Here is a 26,080-nt window from a genome sequence, read left to right as displayed (position 1 = left end):
GTATTATGTCAACCTGGAAATTGGAAGATAATTTGAGAATACAACAATGGTATATAGAAATGAATAAATGTATTCCATTAGAAAAAATAACATATAATTTAAGAAATAATATTGAAATATTTGAACAAATATGGGAGCCATACATGAAACACAATAGAGAAAACCTACCGGGGACATCTACCACCTAAATTAACAAAAGGAGAAGGAAATGAAAAGAATTGACTCAGTGGAATTTCTTGTTTATTTTTATTGAATGACAACATTGTTTGACTGGTTTAATGTATCTTAGATTTTTTACTTTAAATGAATGGGGGGGGAGGTAGGGAGGGTGGGGAGAAAATGACACTGTATATATTTGAAAAGGAAAATGTATGTATCTTGGTCAATGTGGTTTATGGTGTGAAAAATAAAAAAAATTTAAAAAAAGAATAAACAACTTAAAAGACCAAAATATTATATTGTGCTTAGACTGAACAAACTTCACTTGCATGAATATATAAACTTTAAAACATTTTACTTTATTTTCAGTCACATTCTTTGAAAACATTTAACCATCAGCGCATTTGCAGATATCTCTCCCTCCACGGAACCGCCCAAAAGACGAACAGCACCATTATAGATAATTAACCCATCAGCCCTCCCACACCCCAAGTTTAGAGATAAAGCCTTACTAATATACTTAATAACATACAAAGCAAGGATAAGGAGACACTTTAAGAGAATCACTCCTACGATGAGTGGCATCCACCAGCTCTTCATCCTGGGTGATGCCATAGTTGTTTCACACAACTTTATTCAAACAGCTGCCCTGAACAAAGCATGAACAAAGCATTCCAGTGGCAGAATATTTGCTCCCATCTGCACTAAAGTTTTATGTGTTACTTCAGGGAACATTTACAATTTGAAAATTATTGAAATTATACATCTATTTATTTATTTATTTGTTTGTTTTCCTCTAGTCATTTTTCCCCAGTTGCTTGAGGTTGCCGGTTGCTTGAATTCTGGATAACTGGGGGTTTTACTGTATAATGAAAGGTATGATGGCAAAACAGGCAATGGCTATCACTTATGAAATAATACAGAAGTGGCAAAATAAATCTATTTTGCCCCTGGAAGGTCAGCAATAACAAGATATAAAATAAGTGTCTGAGAGAGTGGGCAACAAGACCTAAGAGGCTTCAGTGAAACAGCAGCTCTTGCTGAAGCATTAGGATCATTAAGTTTGAGAGATAAGTGCTAGTGTTGGTGACTGTTGTGTTTTGGTGACGATGGTGACAGAGCCTAGGTTCCCCCCCCCCACCCAGCCATCTTGCTGTTTTTATCAAAGAGAGTAGTCATAAAGTCTTTGGAGGAGAGAGCAGTGGTAAGATGCGAGATCAAGAATATTTCCAATGTTTCTGAAGACTACACCTGAAGGAAGTATGATAGCCTGTAGAGCATTTAGATCCGTAGCTGGACTCACTAGCTATACACAATGTGAGAAATGTGGTAGACCATTTAGTGAGTTGGTGATTCCACAGGTGCAGAAAGGAAGGCCGGGCAGGTAGTGCAGGAATCACCTGTGGTCAATTCCCTCTTAAACAAGTGTACCATGTTGGATACTGTTGCTATTGGGTGGCTTCTCAGAAAACTGCCTCATCTGTGGAACCACAAAGGGCAATGCTGCATTGAAAAGGAAGAACAGAAGTGGGAGAGTGATAGTGGTGGAGGATTCTATCAAAGGGGAGATAGGTAGGCATTTATGTATCCACAAAAGAGATTCCAAGTTGACATACGATCTCCCTGGTTCTTCAGTCAAGGAGGTATCAGCAGCTACATGATATTCTGAAGGGGATGGGGGTGGGGGTGTGCCACTAGTTATGGTACCAACAACAAAGTTAAAAGAATTTAGAGAGCAAGGTAGCCTTTTAAAGAGCAGAACCCCAAAGGTTGTCACCTCTGGTTGCTTCGGTTCCAAGAGTAAGTGAGCATAAGAATAGAGGTGAAACAGCAAAGTCTGCAGACACTGTGACTGTAGTAAAAACAAAAATACTGGAGGAATTCAGCAGGTCACTCAACATCCATAGTCTTTCTTTTCTTTGGCTTGGCTTCGCGGACGAAGATTTATGGAGGGGGTAAAAGTCCACGTCAGCTGCAGGCTCGATTGTGGCTGACAAGTCCGATGCGGGACAGGCAGACACGATTGCAGCGGTTGCAAGGGAAAATTGGTTGGTTGGGGTTGGGTGTTGGGTTTTTCCTCCTTTGTCTTTTGTCAGTGAGGTGGGCTCTGCGGTCTTCTTCAAAGGAGGTTGTTGCCCGCCGAACTGTGAGGCGCCAAGATGCACGGTTTGAGGCGATATCAGCCCACTGGCGGTGGTCAATGTGGCAGGCACCAAGAGATTTCTTTAGGCAGTCCTTGTACCTTTTCTTTGGTGCACCTCTGTCACGGTGGCCAGTGGAGATCTCGCCATATAACACGATCTTGGGAAGGCGATGGTCCTCCATTCTGGAGACGTGACCCACCCAGCGCAGCTGGATCTTCAGCAGCGTGGACTCGATGCTGTCGGCCTCTGCCATCTCGAGTACTTCGATATTAGGGATGAAGTCGCTCCAATGAATTTTGAGGATGGAGCGGAGACAACGCTGGTGGAAGCGTTCTAGGAGCCGTAGGTGATGCCGGTAGAGGACCCATGATTCGGAGCCGAACAGGAGTGTGGGTATGACAACGGCTCTGTATACGCTAATCTTTGTGAGGTTTTTCAGTTGGTTGTTTTTCCAGACTCTTTTTTGTAGTCTTCCAAAGGCGCTATTTGCCTTGGAAAGTCTGTTGTCTATCTCGTTGTCGATCCTTGCATCTGATGAAATGGTGCAGCCGAGATAGGTAAACTGGTTGAACATCCATAGAAGGTTAAGATAAATAACCAACCTTTTTTTTTCAATGAAAAATAGACTTTATTCACTGTAAATTATTTACAAAAGGAAAACCATTCAAAGCCTCTTCCAACCCTAAGTTTGTATCCATACATTTCCATCACTCTGCATTGTTATATTAATTTCTATTTACATCATTGCCACCACTATGGCTTGTGGTTAGTCCCAATGATCACTTTTTTCCTGTTAGCCTGTGCTCCTCCTCCCCCAGCCTTTTTATTCAGATGCCTGCCTGCTTTTACTCATACCTTGATGAAGGGCTCAGGCTTGAAACATTGGTGATATATCGTCTCCTCCTTGGAATGCTGCAAGACCTGCTGATTTCCTCCAGCATTTTTGTTTTTACTACCATCACAGCAATTGCAGACTTTCTTGCTTTGTGAAATCTCTTCAAGGGATGCCTACTGTGGTGATATGTAATTACACCACTAGGTCACCAGGGGTCATCCCGGTGACCTTGTATATAAAGCAGTCCAGAGCTACAGTCTAGCCTTCCAGGTTCGTCTTGCAGAGACAAGACCTCTTAGTGTACATATTAGCTTATTAAAGCTGTCTTATACATGCACTGCTGGTGTGGTTATTGTCAGAACACCTACCCTGAAGCAGTTCTCCTCCTCTCTTCAAAGGGAGTTCTGTGAGATCCACTCTCGCTGTTCCCCCTTTGCACTCCCGGCTGTTCTCAAGCTCTACATGTACACACCCAAACTCACATCCACAACCATATGTCCTTCCTGGCTATTTGCCTCTACTGCCATCTTGTGCCACATAGTTTCCAGCTCAGATTATGGGCATCCCAGTTTGGCCTGCACCAGGATCTCAGGTACCTGCGCTGTTGTCTCTTCGTTTCTCTTGCCTTATCCTATGACTATCTTCGCCTCCATGCGCAGATCCCAGCGTAACCTCACTTTCTCACTACCACACCTCAAAACCTCATAAGCCACGACCTGCCACTGACCTCCTCCACTTTATCATCTGCAAGATCCATGCGTTCACCCAAAGGTTCTGGACTCACCTGGTGTCCTTCAAGAGTCAGATGCTTGCCTCAGGCCACAGAGGACTACAGGACCAAGCCTCTGTTGTGAAATCTCATTCTGGCCTCTCTCACTCTCCACCTCCTGACTTTCCCCTTCTCCCCTAGATCCCTCCAACCCTCCTCATCATCCTCCTCCTCCTCCCCAACACTCTCCACCCCACTGGTCATCATTCCAATCCCTGTCTGGTCTTTAACATCTCCTCCAACCTTTTCCTCTTGAAGATGAAATATTCTATCCTCAGTAGAGCTCTCACCTTCTTTGTACTCCATCACCCACACCTCAACAAGTTCTGCGCACACCACGATACCAAACTCTTCTGTCAGCTCCATCACCATTCCAACATTTTTAACCAGGATTCTCCACCCTCACTACAGATTCCTTCTCTTGCCTTAATCCTTCCTCCTTTTGAACTCCTCATTCTGGCCTTCTGCTCACTCTGGATCTTTAAATTTCCATCTGCTGCCGAGACTTCACCACTCCCCTCACTTATTCTAATCTCATCCCCTCAGAACACTCTGCCCTCCACTCTCTTCGCACCAATCCCAACCTCACTATCAAACCCGCAGATGAGGGCGATACAGTTGTTGTCTGGTACACTGATCTCCATCTAGCTAAAGTGTGATGACAAGTGTCATACAGCTCCTCTTGCTTACCCCTTCAAAAGGACCCCATCAATATTCATTAAACCATCACACACAGTATTTCTGAATTCATCACTTCTGGTCACCTCCCTTCCATAGCTTCCAAACTTATTGTTTCCAGGCTCTGCATTGCCCAGTGCTAACTCCTACCCAAGATCCATAAACCTAATTAGAACCATAGAACATTGCAGCAGAGAAACAGGCCCCTTTGGCATTTCTTGTCTGTGCTGAACCATTTTTCTGTCAAGTCCCGCTGACCTGCACCAAGTCCATAGCCCTCCATACCTCTCCCATCATGTACTTGTCCAAATTCTTTTTAAATAATAAAATTGAGCCTGCATTCACCACCTCAACTGGCAGCTCATTCCACACTCCCACCACTCTCTGTGTGAAGAGGTTCCTCCTAATGTTCCCCCTAAGCCTTTTCCCTTTGACACTTAACCCATGTCCTCTGGTTGGTATCTCACCTACCCTGAGTGGAAAAAGCTACCCATATTTACTCTGTCTTACCCCTCATAATTTTAAATACCTGTATCAAGTCTCCCCTCATTATTTTACACTCCAGGGAATAAAGTCCTAACCTATTTTTAACGTTTCCCTGTAACTCCGTTCCGGAAGTCTAGGCAACATCCTATACTCCAAATTTGGCCTCATCAATGTCTTATACAATTTTACCATAACATCCCAACTCCTATACTCATTACTTCAATTTATGAAGGCCAATATGCTAAAAGCTTCCTTTAAAACCTTATCTACTTGTGACACCACTTTCAGGGAATTATGTATCTGTATTTCCAGATCCCTCTGTTCTACCCTACTTCTCAGTGCCCTACCTTTCTTGCTTTGTCCTTCTAAAATACAACACCTCATACTTGACTGCATTAAATTCCATCCACCATTTTTCAGCCTATTTTTCCAGCTGGTCCAGATCCCACTGCAAGCTTTGAAAACTTTATTTGCTGTCCATAAAACCTCCAATCTTAGTGTCATCTGCGAACTTGCCCAATTTACCACATTATCGTTCAGATCATTGATACAGATGGAAAACAATAATGGTCCCCCAGCGCCGATTCTTGAGGCACACCACTAGTCAAAGGCCTCCAGTCTTAGAACCAATCATCCATCACCACTCTCTAGCTTCTTGTCATTTACTATTTCACCATGAGAACATTCCTTATTAACCTCCCATGTGGAACCTTGTCAAAGGTAGACCCATTGTCCTGGTAGAACCATTGATTCTGTGTGCTCCTGTTCCACTGAACGTATCCGTTTACCTAAACTCCATTTTGTCACCCCTTCACCGACCATTATGTCAACTCTATTGAGACCATCCTTGACAGCTGCATTAGTGAAGCACAGCTGCTGCACAGAAATGACTCAGACGTCAATCCACTGGACCATAATTGTGGCAGAGCAAATTACTGGAGTCTCCCTCTCCCCCATCAACATTATTTATCGGGATCATTGACTGAAGAGGGCATGCAAAATCATTGAGAGCCCCTTCCACCCTGCACACAGCATCTTTCAGCTGCTCCCATCTGGTAAGAGATACAGGAGTATCAGAGCCAGCACCACCAAACTGAGGAAGAACAATGAGAATGCTGAACAATGAAAGAAACTGCTCATCATAACCATCCAAGACTCTCTCATTCATGAAACAATATTTACTTAATTCATTCATTTTATATTTGCATCCTTGTCCTTCATGTGTATTGCTTGTCTGTATGAGTGTTATGTCTGTTTGTATGTCTGCATTTTTTGCACCAAGGACAAGAGAATACTGTTTCATCAGGTTGTACTTGTGCAATCAGATGACAATAAACTTGACTTGAAAATGGCATGTAACCAGGAGCTCAGGATGGACAGAGCATACATGCTACGCAAAACGATCTCAAATGGATAACAGTGAGAAGAGCCATATGGGTTGCTGGCCTTGATTGCTCAGGGCATTGAAAATTAAAAAAAAATAGTAATGCTAGCTCCAATTTTATATAACTTTGGATAGGCCTCAACTGGTGTGCTGTGTGCAGTTTTGCGTGCCAAACTATAGTAAGCAGCACAGTTAGCATGGTGGCTAACACACACTGTTACAACACCAGTGACCATGGTTCAAATCTGATGCTGTCTATGAGGAGTTTGTAGGTTCTTCCCATGTCTGATGGGTTTCCTCTGGGTGCTCCAGATTTCTCCAACTCTTTATATCATACCGGGTTTGTTGCGTCATTTGGGTGAAATGGGGCAGCACAGGTTCATGGGCAAAAGGGCCTGTAATTGTGCTGTATGTCTAAATGTAAAATTTATCTATACAGTGCCTTCCATAATATTTTGAACAAAGACACTTTTTTTCCTTTTCTCCAAAGTTTTACATTTGTAATCAAACACTTCACATGTAATTAAGCTGCACATTCCACATTTTATTCAAGGTTATTTATATACATTTTGGATTGACCATGTAGAAATTACAGCACTTTTTATACCCAGTTCCCTCATTTCAGAGCACCATAATGTTGGGGACATTTCACTTCACAGGTGTTTGTGAGTTCTCAGGTATGTTTAATTGCTTCAATGGAACAGGTATAAGAGAGCAAGGCTTGGTTCTAAGATTTTGATCACCTTTGGAGTCTGTAGTTGCCATTTTTCAACGAGGACCAGAGTTGGGCCAATGAAAGTCAAAGAAGCCATTATGAGGCTGAAAAACAAGAATAAAACTGTAAGAGACATTGACAAACCTTAGGATTACCAAAATCAACTGTTTGGAACATCATTAAAAAGAAAGAGCGTACTGGTGAACTCAGTAATCGCAAAGGGACTGGTCAGCCAAGGAACTGCGGATGTCAAAAGAATTCCTATCGTGATGAAGTAAAATCTCAGACAGATCAAAAAACTCTTCAGGAGGCAGGTGTGGATGTGTCAATGACTACTGTCCGCAGACTTCATGAACAAAAATATTGAGGCGATACTACAAGATGCAAACCACTAGTTAGCCACAGAAACAGGATGGCCAGATTAGAGTTTGGCAAGAAGCATTTAAAAGAGCCTACAGAATTCTGAAAAAAGGTCATGTGGACAGATGTGATCAATATTAACCTGTATCAGAGTGATGGTAAAATCAAAATGTGGAGGCGTAAAGGTACTGCCCAAGATCCAAAGCAAACCTCATGCCGGTGTCATGGCTTGGGCATGTATGGCTGCCATAGGTACTGGCACATTTATCTTCAGTGAGTGATGATGTAACTGCTGATGGCAGTAGCAAAATGAATTCTGAGGTAAGTTCAAGCAAAGGCCTCCAAACACATTGACGCTTCATCCTACAGCATGACAATGATTCCAAACATACTGGTAAAGCAACAAAGTTTTTCAAATCTAAAAATTGGAAAATTCTTGAATAGTCAAGTCAGTCTCCAGATCTAAATCCAATTGACCATGCCTTCCATTTTCTGAAGAGCAAACTTTAGGGGCCAAGCCCCTGAAACAAGCAGGAGCTTAAGATAGCTAAAGTAAAGGCCTGGAAGACCATCACCAGAGAAGATACTCAAGCATCTGATGATGTCTATGAATCACGGACTTCAAGCAGTCATTTCATGTAAGGGATATGCAACAAAGTACTAAACATGACTACTTTAATATAAATACCATTGTTACGTCCCAAATATTATGGTGCCCTGAAATGAGGGGACTATATATAAAAAGTGCTATAATTTCTACATGGACAAACCAAAATGTATACAAAAATCTGGAATGTGTACTTTAATCATATGTGAATTGTTTGATTACAAATTTATAGCTGTGGATCACAGGGTCAAATAAAGGAAAAATGTGTAATTGTCTCAAATATTATGGAGGGCACTGTGTGTGATGGCGCTAGAAAGGATGCTAAAGAGATTCACTGGGACGTTCTTTTTCAGTTATGAGATATTAGTTGCATTCTCTCCAGCAAACATACCTATTATGAGGGAATGGAAAGACTGCAGGAAACTTTACCCCATATCAAAGTAGACAAGAGATCACAGATTCACAAGGGGTGGTGGGTGGAGTGGGGGAGGGAGATTCAGAGGGGATAACGGGAGAGAGGTGAATATCTGGAATGCACATCCCAAGAGAGTGGTTGAAGCAGGATCATTCATGGCATTCAATAAGTCCCTTGATGTGTACTTGAATCTCTGAGGCATAGAAGAGTATAAGCCCCTCTCACTCCACCAAATAAAGTAGGTTGAACCTTCCAATTTAGCGGGTCTGTATTTAGTAGGTAATCTGGCAGAGTGAAAGGTCCCAATCGGGCAGGGAAAGTAAAAATCAACTGGCCTCTGGGGGCAGGGGGTTGCTAGTATCAGAGCTCGGCAGTTAACTCGTTAATCACTCTGTGACGTTGTGAATGCTCAAGCAGTTCTACCAGGTACCATTAGTAACATTAGTGCCTGCGTGTGTGCGTCAGTCTGGTAGTATTATAAGTAATCCTGAGATGATGTAAAGCACATGTACGCAATGACATCCCCGCCAGCCGCCCTGTGAAATATTAATGTACAGTTATATTTCACAGGGCAGCTGGCAGGGCTGTCAGCGCACGCCTGGTGGAGCCGTCAGCACGTACTTATGCTTTAAATCACTCAAGATTACTTTTACCTAGTACAATGTAATGCTATGTAAATAGTTGTTATGCTCTATTATTAAGGGAATGACAAGCTGGTCTGTGGGTTTGTCCTAAGTTTGAACAGTCTGAAGCCCACTGCGGTAGATATTCCCATGGCCTTTTATATATTGGGTATATATGTGCTTTATTCCCACTACAATTTTATTGCCTGAGTACATAATGTCACTCGTGACATCACTGCTGGAAGTTGGGACCCCCCTTAGATCCAAGAGGTCCAGATGAACCAGGTAAATCATGGCCCAGTGTGAATGGCTTACAGGTACTGCATGCCCAGTAAGTTTACCTGCTTCTTAGGAACATTGGCGGTGTGAAGAGGGTTATAAATATATAGACTGCTTCCAGAATTGGCAGTTTGCAGTGTGAGGAGAGATGCAGTAGGATACATTCTTTAAAGTTTATATGAAAATCTCATTGAAAATTATAATTTATTTGACCTGGACAAAAATGGAAGGTCAGTAAATTTGCAGATGACACAAAGGTTGGAAGTGTATAACACAAAAGTCTACAGACACCTTTTCTTTCTTTGGCTTGGCTTCGCGGACGAAGATTTATGGAGGGGGTAAAAGTCCACGTCAGCTGCAGGCTCGTTTGTGGCTGACAAGTCCGATGCGGGACAGGCAGACACGGTTGCAGTGGCTGCAGGGGAAAATTGGTTGGTTGGGGTTGGGTGATGGGTTTTTCCTCCTTTGCCTTTTGTCAGTGAGGTGAGCAAAAACATAATGCTAGGGAAACTCAGCTGGTCAAACAGTGTACTTTATGTAGCAAAGATAGATACATACAGCAGAATACAGAGTTGGGTGGAGTTCAGTCCAGTTAAGTGTGTTGTGTTTTGGAAGGTCAAACTCAAAGGTGATGGTTAGTTGCAGGATTCTTACTATTGTGGAAGAACAGAGTTCCCTTGGGGTCAAAATCCTTAGATCTGTCAAGGTTGTGGTACAGGCTGATTGGTTAGTTAAGAAGGCTTATGGCACATTGGCCTTTATTAGTTGATGGATTGAGTTCAAGAGCTGTGAGGTAATGTTGCAGCTCTGTAAAAGTCTGGTTAGACCATACTTGGAATATTGTGTTCAGTCCTGGTTGCCTCATTACACAAAGGAAGTGGAAGCATTGGAGAGGACGCAGAGGCAACTTGTCAGGATGTTGCCTGGTTTGGATATGTGTCTTGTGAGGCAAGGTTAACAAAGCTGGGGCTTTTTACTTTTGAGTGAAGAAGGATAAGGTGACTTAATCGAGGTCTACATGATACGAGAGGCATAGATTGGTTGGGAAGCCAGCACCTTTGTTCCTCAAAGTGACTCCAACAAACACCAGAGGACATCTGTATAATATGACATCAGGAATTTTTTAAAAATTCATAAGAGTAGTGGGTGCCTAGAATACACTGCCAGGGGTGCTCCTAAAGGCTACTACAATGGGGACATTTAAAATACTCTATTATAGTCACCTAATAGCCCAAATATGCCTGGGATTTTTCTGATCTCGGAAGCTAAACAGGCACAGTACTGGTCATCTAGGAACATCTGTGAGGGGCGCTGGACAAAGTGGTGACTCTCTGTCTGTCTTACGACAACATTGGAGTCTTTACATGCTCATGCGTGCAAGAAAAATAGAGGATTATGGGTGTAAGGTAGGATGGTTTAGATTGTTGAGTCGGTTTATATAGGTCATCATAACACAGTAGGTCAAAAGACCTGTTCTGTGCTGTAATGCCCTACGTTCTATAATATTCTTAAAGAGCCTGTCAGGCTAAATGAATAGGGAACATTTCCCTGATTTGAAAGAATAGAAGGGGTGGGCTACTTAGGACTGAGAAAACACTTTTTCTAAAGGCAGTTAAATCTTTAAAATTCATTTCACATTGGACTTTGGAGATTTAAATGGTGCATTCATTCAAAATAGAGTTAGTTCTCTGGGTTTAAAGGAGATAGTGAGAAATTGTGTAAAAGAGCAGGAAGGATAGGGATAGGAATATCCTTAAATGTTCACTGCCTTGAACTACATTTTAACGATCTTTATTATGTGTATAACAGCAGTCTAAACTATGGCTGCAGAGGAATTGACTTCAAGTACCTATTAATGGCTTAACAAACTTAATGATGTGAATAAATGACACAAATTACAATTACAATTGCTGCAGATGAACTGATGTCCTGATAACTGCCTGCAGGGTTGATCAAGGCAGGACATGCCTGCAGCATAAAGTAACCGTTAAAATCAGAGAGAATCAGACTTTATTGTCACAATCAAGTCACAAAATTTGGTGTTTTGCAGCAGCATTATAGAGCAGATGTTATATAAACCATCTGACAATAATAATATTAAAAAATAAAAATAGTGCATGAAAAGTATGGCAGTGTTTTTGGTTCACTGATTATTCAGTCATCTGATGACAGCGGGGAAGAAGCTGTCTTTGTGCTGCTAAGTTCTAGTCTTTAGACTCCTGTACCTTTTTCCTGATGGTAGCTGAGTGAAGAGGGCATGGTCTGGGTGGTGGGGATCTTTAAGGATAAAGGCTGTGTTTTTAAGACACTGCCTTATGTAAATGTCTTCAGTGGAGTGAAGCCTGTGATGTTGCAGGCTGAGTTACAACCCTCTGGAGTTTTTTTCTTGTCCTAAGATTTGGCTCCTCCAGACCAGACAGTGATGCAACCAGCGTGAATGCTCTCCATGGTACACCTGTAGAAGTTTTCAAGAATTTTCAGTGGTATACCAAATCTTCTCAAACTCCTCACAAAGTATAGCCACTGGTGAGGCTTCTTCATTATTGCATCAACATGGAGGCTCCAGAACAGATCCTTGGAGATGTTGACACCCAGGAATTTAAAGGTCTTAACCCTTGATGAGGACTGGGTCATCATTATCCACCACATTTGGGGATCTCATGTGCCTGAAATGCAAATTTTCCAGTTGACTGAGGCTTACTCTTACAATGCCTAACTAATACATCCGCATTAAGAATACAGGTGCTCCTCAACTTACGAAGGGCTTGCGTTCCAGCAAACCCATCGCAAGTTGAAAAATTCGTAAGTCAAAAAAATACTGCGTCTACCATTTTTAAAATAATTAAATTTGAATACCTTTATTCCACACTGAAAAAAAAACATTAACGTACACAGCTGAAAGCACACTGGGCATGAAGAATGCTGTACGATACGCTTGTGCGATGCTGCCAGAACCCAGCATCGTGAGAGAATAGCATATCGCTTAATCACAAGTGCGGGAACAGATCAGAATTCGAAATTGAAAGTATGGATTTGAACCATTGTAACTTCTAAAAATCATAAATCGGACTATCACAGTTTGAAAGACAAAAGATAGTGCCAAATTTAAAGTAATTAAAAAAATAAATTCAGTATTGTAGTGTTTAATTATAAAAAAGTTCATTTTAACCAAGTAATTCCCATAACAAAATTTAAATTCACCCTGGTTGTTGGCACTGTAACAGTGTTGTACTAGCCGTTACACTAACTGTGCCGCTGTCATCATTACACTCCACCTCCCAGTAAGGCTTATATATCTACTACTATTAGAGTCTTACTAGGCAGGGATAGGGAAATACTTGGCGTAACCCGACTCACCTCCACGCCAGTGTCCTGGTCAGGCCCTTAGTGCACCTTCCTTTAAATTCAAACCCCACTTGCAAGTGCTGCAAGGTCATTGAGCTAGCCGCTAAAAGCAAAACACGCAGTGAAGATTCAAATTTTATAAACAACCTCAGTCACCATATTTTAAAATCCTTCAAAAGGTTCATCATCATCGTCGCCATCTGACTTTAGAAGTTCTTGAAGTACATCCTGAGATACATCTATCAGTGAATCATCATATGGATCAACCTCTGATTCAGATGATGTAGCTTCAGCTTCCTGCTCATTATCCCACAACATGTCATCCTCAGTACCATCAAGTGAATTAGATATGCCACACTTTTTAAAGGACTTAATGACTGTTTCCACCTTAATATCATTCCATGCCTTAATAACAAAATCACACAGCACATTCAGTTCCAGAGCACTTATATTCCCATCTTTTGTATCTAACTTTTTGCTACTAATCATCCATTCAATCCATAGTTCACGAAAACGATGCTTGAATGGCTTGTTCAGACAAGCATTGAGTGGTTGTACAACTGATGTTAATCCACTAGGAATAACTGCCATATCACTATTGGTGTTGGCTATTCGTTCTTTTGCTACCTCTGTTAAATGAGACCGGAACATATCCCAAACCAAGAGGCTCCGCTGTTTTCCCAAGTCACCAGGTCGCTTACACCATACATTATCAATCCATAACTTTATTCCTTCATCGTCCATCCACCCCTTTTCATTGACGTGAACAATAATTCCAATAGGAAACTTGATTTCAGGCATAGTTTTCCTCTTGAGAATTATCATTGGGTTGAGTTTGGTTCCATCTGCCATGCATGCAAGGGCTACCGTAAATCTTGTCTTTTCAGGTCCTGTTGTTTTCACTAACACTGTTTTTGTGCCCTTTGTATTGACAACTATATCAAAATTCATAAGTATCTCATCCATGTTTCCGATGTAGCTTAATAGATAATTGTGTTTCTTACGTTGTTGAATTACGTAGCGATGGAAATGAATAATTTTAAAGTCAAGATCTGCTGGTAATTTCTGTGCTACTTTAGTTTTCCGCCTCCGTATAAGATCATTTCTTTTCCTGAAACGACGACACCATGATGTAGTGGCTTTGAAGTCTTTGCTGTGTTCTTGGTTTTCTTCAGCCCACTGAAGTGCAAATATGCGGATTTTATTTCTTCTTACAACATATCCCTTTTGACATTGCTCACGAACCATGTCCGCTACATGTTTCTCCAGAATGGGCCATTGTGCAGAGCCTCCTCTCATTGCACATTTATTCCTGGGTATACTCCTCAGTAAGTCTTCCTTCAATCTCCAAACTCGTACCATCTTCTCAGTTACACCATATTCTCTTGCCGCAGCACAATTGTTGTGGGCCTTGGCATATTCTACCACTTTCAGCTTAAAACTAGCTTGATATTTCATACGTTTATAAGTTGGAGCCATGGTAGGGTTTTACAGAAGCGGGAATCACTGCACGATTTATTGTGGTAGAGGTAACGAGATAGTGTAAACAGACTGCGCCCTGGGACTAATTGCAGAAATGGCTACTGTTGTCTCCTGTCAGATTCGTTTCCTGTAATTGTAAGACATTTTAAGGTAGGTTAAATGAGTTTCTAACACATTTTTATTGTTATAAGGTCTGCATTTTAGACCAAGTGTACAAGACGACCCTGATTCTGAGGGGACATTTTTAGGTTTCAGGTCGTTCTATACCACTGCATTCTATTATCCTTCATGAATTACCATTATTGTGGTTCAGCACAAAAGTCAATGCTTTGTCCCATCACATCCATGCCAACTTTTTAGTCGATCTACACAAATATCATTTGCCCACAGAGGATATTCTTGAAAAACACATTATTCTGCAATAATGAGCCAAGTAGAATAACTGTGTATGATATTAAGGAAATCACATGAGTATGCAGTTCTGGAAATGAGTCATTAAGCTTAAATGGGTGAAAATTTGATTTATGAGACTGGAGGGCTTGAGTAATACAGAAGCTGGGACTTTTTCCCTCGGAGCACAGAAGTCTGAAGAGTGACCTTGCAGAAGTATACAAAATCATTAGGGCATAGATAAAGTCGATAAATAAATCATAATTTTTTTTCTTAGGATAGAGGAGTCTAAAACAAGGATTTGATTTGGTGAGGGGAAAAGTTTTAAAAGGGATAGGGGTGTAACTTTTTCAATGCAAACAATGGTAGGTATTAGGAATGAGCTGTCAAAGGAAGAAGTGGGTACAATTTCAGTCTTTACAAAACATTTAGACAGGTACATGGATAGGAAAGTATATGGGCTGAATGCCAGCAAATGGAACTAAATAACTTAGGTAGACAACATGGTTAGCATGGACCAGTTGAGCTGAAGGGCATGTTTCAGTGCTGTTCAATTCTATAAACCAGAAAGGAGCTGAGCATAGAGTGTGGGAACAATCAATAGGAACTTTACACGAGGAAAGATTGGGACAGAGGCATAACTGGATACCTTTTTCAAAAATCTGGCATAATTTTGATGGTCTGAATCAACCACAAAAGGAAGAGAACGCAGGTTGGGAGGGGATGGGAGAGAATAGAGATTATTTACCTGTTCTGCAGGAAGGGTGTCTAAGAACAAAACAAAAAGAAAAGATGCACCTTCTCCCTGGGAGTCTGGGTCCTCTGACCATCGAGGGTATCCATTACCTGGAATTGTAACAGATAGTCTGCAAGGATCTCTGTAATAATTAAATTTATCTTGTACATGGAGTCAATAAATCCCTTTCCAGATAACATACGAACATAAGAAACATGAGCAGGAGTAGGCCATCTGACCCCTCAAGCCTGCTCTGCCATTCAATGGCTGATTTGATTATACATTCTTCTCCATCTACCTGGCTTTTCCCCTTATCCCTTATTTCCCTTACTCTGTAGAAATCTATCCAACCTCGTCTTGAATATATTTACTGAGGTTGCCTCCACTTCTTCAATGGGCAGCCAATTCCACAGATTCACCACCTTCTGGGAAAAGCAGTTTTCTTTTATCTTTGTCCTAAATTTACTCCCCTGAATCTTGAGGCTATGTCCTCTAGTTCTGATCTTCCTGACTAATGGAAACAACTTACCTACCTCTATCTTAACTATGCCTTTCATAATTTTATGTTTCTATAAGGTACCCTCTCATTCTTCTAAATTCTAGCAAGTACAGTTCCATATGACACAATCTCTTCCTATAGCCCAACTCCTCCTTTCTCGAATCAACCTGGTGAACTTCCTCCACACTGCCTTCAAAGCCACTCCATCCTTTCTCAAATAAGGACACCAGAACTGTACTCCAGATGTAGTCTCACTAGTACCCTGTACTGTTGCAGTATAACCTCCCTGGTCTTAAATTCAATCCCTCTTGTAATAAAGGCCAACATTCCATTGCCTTCTGCACCTTCAACCCAACTTTTTAATTGCAAGCAGTCTGAACTCCTTCTGCACAGCAGCATGCTGCAATTGCTTGCCATTAAAATAATATTCTGATTTTCCACAACTTCACATTTGCCAACATTGTATTCCGTCTCCAGACCCTTGCCCACTCACTTAACCTATCTTTATCTCTCTGCAGACTCTCTGTATCTGCACAATTTGCTTTTCCACTCAATTTATTGCCATCAGCAAACTTAGATATACTACACTCACCCCTCTTCCAAATCGTTCATGTATATCGTGAACAGTTGCAGGCCCAGTAGTGACCCCTGCGGCAGCCTGCTCACCACCAATTGCCAACCAGAAAAACACCCCTGATATTTGAGCACTTCATCTTTTCATATTTTCTCACGGGCAAGGAATTTATGAACTGTGACAATCTTGACGTGGAATGAAATAAATTAATATATTACTTGAAAAATCAAAATTAAAAACAAAAGTATGCTTAACAGTGAACATTTTAACAACTTGGCTTGAAGAGCAGACAAGCCAATTCCTCAAAAGTTCAATTTTTTGGAAAGTGGACAGCCAGTATGTGCATGAGGAATGGAATTGCCTCTGATTCTGTGGTGTCCATTGGATCCCAGGGTTCTTACTCACTAAGGCAAGTTGAGAGGTCAACAATCACTCTTTATTGCAGTAAATGAACCTGTTGGGTACTTCAGCCACAGCAACCCCCACTGGTCCTTCGCTGTGGTCATCGTCCTGTGGGTCATGTCCTCTGCTTCTCCTTCTCTAACTGGGGGTGGGGGATGGAGTCTCCCCGTTTTCTGCTGCCCTGTGCCAGTCCTCTGCAAGCACTCATGGCTGCTGCCAAGCATAGACGCCGCCATCTTAGCAGTAGACCCGGCGGTCACTTGATTTTAAATTGTTCCATTTACAGGTCAGTTAAAGCCTGGACAGAGCTGACGGCAGTGGGATTGGGCTGTTTGACCCCATGGGGGTGCGCCACGTCTCTGCTGCCCGCAGGTCCCACCAGCAGCAGTTCTATTTGGGAAGTTCTCAATTAAATAGCAGTATCAGGTCCAAAAATCTATCCCAAACTTCTGTCACAATGTACACAAGAACTACGGATATAAAGGATGTTCTAACCATGATTAAAATGGGAAGGATGACACACATAAAAATTCAGCATAATTTAATCATCCCTTTGCATCTTGAATTATTTCAGTTGATTACATCTTTGAAAAGCTAATAGTTAAAAAGTAGTAATATACAATGCAATTTTAATCCACCCCAAGGTCTTCAAACTGAAATTCCCTTGCCCTTGCAGACATGTCTGTCCATGGTCTCATTCACTGCCAAATGGGAGGAACAATACCTCATCTTCCGACTGGGCATCCTCCAAATGGATAGCATTATTTTCGTCTTCTCTGGCTTTCAAAGAAATTTAACTTCCCTCTTCTCCAGCTCTGTCTCTCTCTCCTCCCCCCTACCCCGACTTTTTTTTTCTGTCTCCTTTCACAAGGCCAAAATCAATTCTCACCTCATCACATCCAATTAATACCTTTTGTTGGGCTGGACTCCCCACCCAGCACTCTCTTTATCCCTTGAAGAAGGGCTCAGGTTTAAAACGTCAGTGATAGAGATACCTGTCGCTCCCGTGGACGCTGCGAGGCCTGCTGAGTTCCTCCAGCATTTCTGCTGTTGGCACAATCACAGCGCCTGCAGACCTTCAAAACGGCAACATTAGCCACCGACGAGCCTTGGCGACGGAGTAATTCTAACTTATTTTCCAACATTCGAAATAGTTGGCTTTTCCAACATTTTAATCGGTTCTTTATTCTTGAGGTTTTTTTTCCAATTTAACCACAAATCCCGAGACCCTGCGCGACTGGGCCTTCCCGCGGCGCGGCGCGGCCGGCGGGCTTCGTCACTCACGTCCGGTGAGCGTGTGCGCGCACGCGCGCGGGGAGGACGCATGCGCGTGGTGCGACGCTGGGAGTCGGTCTGGGTGTCGGGTCAATGGCAGCTTCAACCGCGTCTCCGAAATGGTATTTCACCCGGGAGCAGCTGGAGAACACGCCGTCGCGGCGGTGCGGGATCGACACCGACAAGGAGCTGTCGTACCGGCAGCAAGCCGCCAACTTGGTGCAAGACATGGGGCAGCGGTTGAACGTGTATCCTTTGCCTGTGGAAGCGTTGTGGGAATGTGGCGCGGGCCGGCGGGCCGGCGGGGGGGGGGGGGGGGAGCGAGCCTGAGGGCCCCGTCCTTTCTGACATGGCGGCGCCGCCGACTGGGCCCGGCCAACGCCGGAGACTCGGTCAAGGCGGCCCCGACCGTCGTTGTCCGACTCCCTTCGCTGCCAAAGGAGCTCTGGTTCACAACGTTTTTATTCGCGGAGAAACTGCTTCGCTTTCAGCCTGGGAACGGGCCGCATCGAGCGCGCGTAGGAAGTCGGCTTTTCTTTTTGTTTTGGCGGTACCTCATTGCTGTTTCTGGTTGAGGAAGGGAAATTCTTTTTAAGATGGGGTTGTTTAAGGCCACCCGCGTTTCCAATTTGTGGGGTTCCCTTCGCATCCCACGTCGGCAACCAAGGGGGGGAAATGCGGGGAGGCCTGCTCTCGGGAATGGGAGCAGGTGGTGCAACAAGGCACAAAAGACAACATGGCGGCCGGGTCAGACCGGCGATCATTTCATGAACGACGCCATGGTTCAGCGTCATGGGTTCAGCTGCGTCTCAAGTTTGCCCATTCGCTGACTTGTTGAAGGCGAGGATCTCGATCGAGGTTCATGCGAAGTTTGCGGTCGCCTCGAAATCAAATCCGAGGATGTGTATGGGAAGAAAGTTGATCGTTCAGAACTGTTCTCTTGGGCTGTTTCTGAGGGAAAACTTGATCCGAATTGTTCACTCGATTCTCTCCACGGATGTTGCGTGATCTGTGAAGTTTTTAAACCACTTTGACAGTTGTCTCCGTCTTTCCATAATGTGCTTTTTTATTAGAAATCTGGATCTCGTGCATATTTTCCCAAACGTGCTTCATTTTGGACGGCGTCTATGCACTTACCATAAACAGTTAAAAGTTTAATTTGTGTCCTGATTCGAAATTTCTAATTCATTTTGATAAATTTCAAAGATTTGAATTTGTGCCAAGACCCTGGAGGTCTTGATCCGTAATGGTTAGACGCAATGCAGCATGTTTTGGTGAATTAGAGTAGTCTGCTTTGATTTCCACCTATTTGCAGCACTTCAGTGTTGTTATCTATGTGTCATTAGACATATTTAATTTTTTTTTGCATTTGGGGAAACTAAACTGATCTGCAGAAGTAGGCCTGTTGATCTTGGTTATGCTTAGTCTATTTTCTCTTTTGCACTACCCTTCCTCTCCATGACTAATAAAATAAATATTATTCACAAACTAATCGCTGTTCAAAAATTGTAAATCGTGACCCATTTCCTGATAATTTTGCAGAACTGTGTCTGTTTTGTACTATTCCATTGTTTTACTTTATTCCATTGTGTATTCTTACTGTTTTTAAACTATTTCAGCTAATTTATTCACTGCAAGATTTGAAGACCCAATCCTGTCTGAGCTTCGTGCAACAAAACTAATTAAGGTTTCCTTAAATTCAGAGATGCATGTATAAATCATGTTCCTGATCTAGTAGTCCCAATGCTGATCTGGCACCTTTCTGATAGTGTTCCATTTTTTTCCAAATAGGATTTATCTTGGGTGAACATATTGTAGGAGAATCCTCCATGTCTAATGTGTGATTTTGGACCCCAACAATTAGAAACTTATTTTCTTGAATTAATTTATATGGGAGGTTTTTTTTTGCCTAAATGCTAAAGTCATGAAGGTGGTGATCTATGCCATTATCTTAAAAGATGATCATCTTAGCAACAGTAACTGAATGGATTTTGGAGCTTTGTACACTTCAAAAAAATGGACAAAATAAATTTATAATTTATAACTAGTTACATTTACGATTGTAAGTGACATGTTCATTTATGTGTAAGCTTCAAATTCAGATTTTTCAGAATGTTTTCTTTCCCTTAATTGTGCTCATGGTGTAAAGTTCTTATCGTCTAAATACCCCTTACTTTTGAATTTCTTACTAATTTAACATTTTAAGCAAAATTTTAATAATTTTTATTGCAGCATTTTCCTTGACGCACATTTTAGCTCTCAATTAACTATCAACACTGCAATTGTTTATATGCACAGATTTTATATGCAACATTCTTTCACAAGATTTCATAGAAATGTAAGTGTTTTTAATTTCCTTTTAATTTTCAACAAATTGTTTTAATCAGCAAATTTGAGTTTGACACAGTTTAATTACTTATTTAGTTTTGTAGCTAATAATTAGACTGCAATTTCAGTTTCAATATAGCGTCTAGTTAACTCGCAATAATGTACAAGTATATGATTTTTAACATTCCTGTGGGAAATGTTTTACTCCTGCATTTTTATTACATCACATTTATAGTAATGTTGCAAAAATCATCGTGGCTTGTAACAGTTCACATCATATGAATGTGAAGAGTTAATTTTGGGGATACTGGAGTATTTGTCAAAGTTCTTTTTAATTTTTTAACTTTTTGAGTATTACAAATCAACAAAATTGTTTGAGCTGAACAGAATGTTTTTAAATGACCAGCAAATTGCTCCTAAGTGCATTCACACAGTAGATGCTCTCAAAACTTGCCAACATCAAGCAACTTTTTGCATATGTTTTACCCTTATTAACACATAATAATTGTCTTAGTCTTTATGCAAATTTAGTCCTATAAATTGATTCTTGTGCTGTAAAGATGTTTATGTAATCTGATGCAGATTACCATAACAGATTTTATTCTGTGCTCTGTTCTTTTGTGCAATGAAATTTGAACATGTATATTTGATGTATTTTGAGATTCTGGTCATTGGTGGTTCAAGTAAATCGCCAATGAAAAGTGTAGGCCAAAATAATTTTTTTTAATATTAGGGATGAGCTAAAGGCAAATTATTAAAGTATGCTAGGAAAGTAATCCTCAGTGGTGGCCTTTGAAGCACTTTGAAACCTTTCAGTGTTGTAGGGTATGGGCTAGTGTCGGTATTTTCTTGCATTAGGCAAGACAATGGGGGCACATCAGATTCCTGGGCCTTCTTGTTTTGTTTAACTGAGTGCTATCTTTTGGAAGGGTAGCACTTCAGAATAATAGTGTAGCATGTGGCCATCTCAGCAGACAGAAGTGCAGTTAGTGACTTTTACAGCTGGTGAGGCTTGTTGGCAGACAGTGTCTTACTGGTTTTGAATGGTTGTGAATAGCTTTGACGTGTATAAGTATTAAATTGGACCTGTCAAAAATAAATGATTACAATTTCTAAAGTATAATTTTAAATTTAATTTTTAAATTGTAATTTTGAAAATTCTGCTTTACTTTTTTATTAGACTTCCACTTAGCATTCAGCATTTGATTACTTTTATTTTAATTAGGCTGGTTTACTTGTATTTTGGTTTGTTGGTATATTCTCTGGGCATTCTTCCCAGAAAAATGGGCAGCTGAGCTTCTGGAGAGTAATGTAGAGTATTCTGACGTTGTATTGCATAATTTAATAAGATCGTGGCTTATCTAATTCTTGACTCATTTAACATTCTTATCTACCTGTAGTAACCATTCACCCCTTTTCAAATATCTCTTCTTATATAAAAATATTAAAGTATTGTACTTCCTCTGCTCTGAGAGCTTCCAAGACTTGCAATTCTTCAAAATAAATTTTTGTCTCAGCCATCAATGGATGAGCCTGATTGCTAAATAGTGGGCCTTAATTCAAGACTTTTTCAGAGGAGTAAATGCTTTCTGCACATTCACCCACTCAAAATCTCTGAATGTTGTTTTAATCAAGTGCCTTTTTACTCTAAAGAACGCAAACCTAATGTGCCCATCCTCCATTATACAGAATGGTAAATCTCTGAATTATGCATTAGCATCCTGAAATAAGGATAACAATAATGTACACCAGCTCTGGCCTCTCAGACCATAGGTGGCTGAAGCATTCTTCCTTTGCATTCAATTTCCTACCAATAAACATTAGCATTCTGTTAGCTTTTCTTTAATAATGGAACTAATTCTGGAAATAAGCTTTTCTTGCCAGAATGAGTAGTTTGATATTTTGCAAGAACTATGCCGTCTTGACTTGCCTATAAACTTATTGCCTTGTATTATCATCACCACAAAGGGATGATTTTCCTCCAGTTGGCAATGGCAGCTCTTCTGCACAGGGAAAATTGAATTCATTTGTACCTGTGAAATACTGTATGTTGCTTCATCTTTGCCCACCCCAAAGTTTGTGAATTTTGCACATGTTGGATGCTCTTTCCATCTGAAGTAAGTTCCCTTGTTCATGTGTTTTAAATTGTGTCTTTGGATTTGAGATCTGCAATTTTTTTGCTGATCCATCTTGGGATTGTCCTATAATTTTCCTATGTATGGATTACTGCAATGCACTTTCAAGTTGTGTTTTTGTACACTTAGCAACAGGGTTTGTCATAAAATTGCAACAGACCCTTTGAATCTATGACTCCTCTTAATTCTTATTGGGAGTGACTTTCAAATCAAGGTCATTGAGGGATATTGTCAACAAAACATTGATAATGATGATGAGACATATTGAGAACTGTTTAATCTTTTATTCACTGGTTCATTTCACAGGAATTCTGTGATATTTATGTTCATAATTGTCACAAGTTACAGGGTTTGCAATTTTTATTTGGTACAAAATAAATGTTCAAAAGAATTGCACTGAAAATATAAAATCTTTCTATGGATTTTTGCTGCATTCCATGTACTGCATTCTTTGTGGGCATGGTTTGAGGGATCCTGAATATTATGTGAGTCTGACAAACTATCCAGAATTCCTTATCGAGTGAAGAAGCTTCCTTAACTCCCAGAATATTGTATTGCATCTTATGTTTGAGCTGCATTATACATGCACTGTAGGCATATTATTTTTCCTAAGAAAGTTGAAAAACTGCACAATTGAAGTAAACCAGATGTATTACAATTGAGATTATAGCACTTCAGGACTTTAAATTTGAAGTAATAAGTTTATTGGAATACTTTTTGCATAGTTATTTTCATTCATAGGTTTGATATGCTTTTCATTATACTGGTGAAAAACATTAAATATGTATAGTTGCGCTATTGCCATCAAGCTGCCTAAGATTAGCTAGTCTAGAGTTAAAATTAATACATTGAGCAGATTGTGGTCGTACACAACCTCTCTCTCATAACAGATTGATTTTGCACCATGAACTGCTGATGAATAGCTCTTCTTGGCATGCATATGGTGCTACAAATCTTCATTTGTGATCAAGAGGAGTAATGGAGCAAGTGCATCAATCTTGATTGAAATGAGTTGTACCAACAAGCATTTAATCCTGACTTTGCTGGTACTTGAAGATGGGCCTTTGTGTCACAAATTTGGTCCTCTCACTAGCTTACAGACATGCATAGGAACATAGGAAGTAGGAACAGGAGTAGGCCAAAAATGGCCCATCGAGCCTGCTCCGCCATTCAATACGATCATGGCTGATTTAATTTATGACCTAACTCCACCTACCTGCCTTCTCCCCATATCCCCTAATTCCATGCAGAATGTCATGGATTTCTGAGGAAGGACAGTTCAGCTGCACAGCTCTGCTCTTTGACTGGTGGGCTTCCCAGAGAGAGAAATAATATTTCCGATTAGAGCAGGCACGAGTGGTCCAGGTATAGAATTTGTTAGCTAACTTTGCTTGCTTATTAGGTTGCACCCAAGATCATTGGAGAAATTAGCAGGCCAGTTATAGAATCTTGTGCATCCAAGATCTTTGGATATGACTGCCACTTTGACCCTTCTGGTTTGCAGAAAATGTGTCACAAAGAAGCTATGTTTAGCATGTTCTTTGAAAGTCACACATAAAATTGTCTTTGTAGGCCAGATTTCTAGTTGTGCAAGAGGTTTTATTGTTACCAGACCCTTGTCATATGAAATTGCTGCTTCAGAAGAATAGTGACAAATGGAAAGTTTGTATTTTGGAATTGTGGCAAGAATGGACAAGGCTTTGAATTCAAGCTGGAGGTGAAGTCAATACAAGATATTTACATTTTAGAATGCATGTTTCATCAAATAAGTAACAAGCCTTCAACCCATATGCAAACCTGTTTCATTCAGCTCTTGAATTAAATTGCAGGGTTATTCCAAGTTGGTCTGCCATGATTTTTCCCCCCACTGTTTGGTAATTGAATTGTTCATCAGAAGTTGGGTTGTGGAGTGGCTTTCTCCTGAGTCCTCATTGAAAGGTCTTGCTTATGTGTGGTGCTACAGTATCATAACTCTTCAATGTTTCAAAGTGCTTCTAAGCATTTAGGCACCCAGTGACTGAACATTAGATTAAATTGACAGAATCTGATAGATTATCCACTATTTGAATGCAAGTGCTGGAGAAACTCAGCAGGTATTGCCGTGTCCATTGGAGGTAAAGATATATAACCAACATTTTGGGCCTGAGCCCTTCATGCTTTGAAGAAGGGTGCAGGCCTAAAATATTGGTTATGTACATTTGCCTCCTATGGGTACAGTGAGATCTGATGAGTTTTTAGAGCACTTGTGTTTTACTGCACTCAATGTCTGCAGATTTTCTTGTTTCACATGGCATGACATTTTGGTGTTCTGATTTCTTACCTCTTCTTATTGCTTGGTATATGTTCTCTTATTCTATGCTTTCTAATTTAATTGAAAATAAAATCTATTAAACTATGAATTTGAACATAAAAGTTCAATACGCAAGTTGTTTCTTGTTTCCCTGATTTCCTCCCAGATTCCGAAGACGGGGCTAGGTGGGTAAATGGTCACATGGGTGAATTTAGGTGTACTGGTTTGTGAATTGCTAGGGCCTGCTACTGTGCTGTATCTCTGAGCTAAATAAGACTTCTATGAATGGAAATTACAAAGTTGTACAGCACAGACATCCCTTTTGGTCCACTTTCCATGCCATCCTTTTTGCCCATTTAGCTGCATGAAAAATGAGCAGAAAGCAATAGTATGTTGTTCAAGAAGGAAAAGGTAATAAATGATTCTAGGTTTTTGGTTGTAATTTTTATGGTCATCCTTTTTCTTAGTTATATGTATCAATGATGGGATTAGAGGAGGAGCTTGGTTTTGAATATGCAGTTTTGATTTCTAGCTGGGGTGTTTAGATCCAGGGATCATGGTTTCAAAATAAGGATTTGACAGATGAGAAGGAATTTATTCACCCAGAGGGGTTTTCAAGTGCCATAGATTTTGTAAGAAAAAAGAGGGTTATGCAAAAAAAAAATTAGATTGTTGTGGAGTAGGCATAGATTGTAGTAGGTTGAAAGGCTTGTATTATACTGTGCTGTAATGTTCTGAGTTTTGGTGGCCAAGAATATGCAATAGATTTTATTTGGAAAGCAGGAATATGGCATTGTATCCCAAATGCTATTTTTTTAAAAGTAGCAGAGGTAAAAGATCAACTGAATGGTAGAGCAGGTACAAGGAGCCTGGTGGCCAACTGCTTCAATATGTGTAATTATTTACTAAAGCTATGAAAAACTTCATTTTGAGTAAAAGTGAAACAGCATATTGCACGTGCTTTGATTAAATGATTTGTGGGGTGCTTTGTGTGTAAGTTAGAAGGCTGAATGGCATTTTCAACATTGGTTACACTTATTTTAGGGTGAAGTGGAATTTTTGATAAAGTCCAGGGATTATTTATTCTTGTCTAAAGTTTTGGGTAAGAGTAATGGTCTTTTTCTTCCATTTGTGAACTTGAATAATTAACTTTCATTCTTGATATCCGAT

At 40.7% G+C, this 26,080-nt stretch overlaps 1 protein-coding gene across 7 annotated transcripts in view; it reads left to right on the top strand.

Annotated features, from left to right (window-relative positions):
- Nucleotides 1-18,195: 18,195 nt before the first annotated feature.
- ccnt2a (cyclin T2a) overlaps nt 18,196-26,080 on the top strand; it is a 28,423-nt gene continuing 20,538 nt past the window's right edge. For 4 of the 7 annotated variants that reach the window (XR_011356723.1, XR_011356720.1, XR_011356722.1 and 1 more), the window contains exons 1-2: nt 18,196-18,405; nt 20,414-20,495. Coding sequence is in view for 3 of the 7 variants with exons in the window: in XM_069935191.1 (XP_069791292.1) it covers nt 18,251-18,405; nt 20,414-20,495 (237 nt within the window). In the remaining 4 variants the exon portion in view is untranslated. The remainder of the gene's footprint in view (nt 18,406-20,413; nt 20,496-26,080) is intronic. The other 3 variants (XM_069935193.1, XM_069935194.1, XM_069935191.1) reach the window with 2 other exon arrangements.

This window comes from Narcine bancroftii, chromosome 4 (genome assembly GCF_036971445.1).
Source record: "Narcine bancroftii isolate sNarBan1 chromosome 4, sNarBan1.hap1, whole genome shotgun sequence".
In the NCBI taxonomy this organism is placed as follows: domain Eukaryota; kingdom Metazoa; phylum Chordata; class Chondrichthyes; order Torpediniformes; family Narcinidae; genus Narcine; species Narcine bancroftii.
The sequence above is the reverse complement of the archived record's forward strand: the minus strand, read 5'-3'. Positions and strand labels throughout refer to the sequence as shown.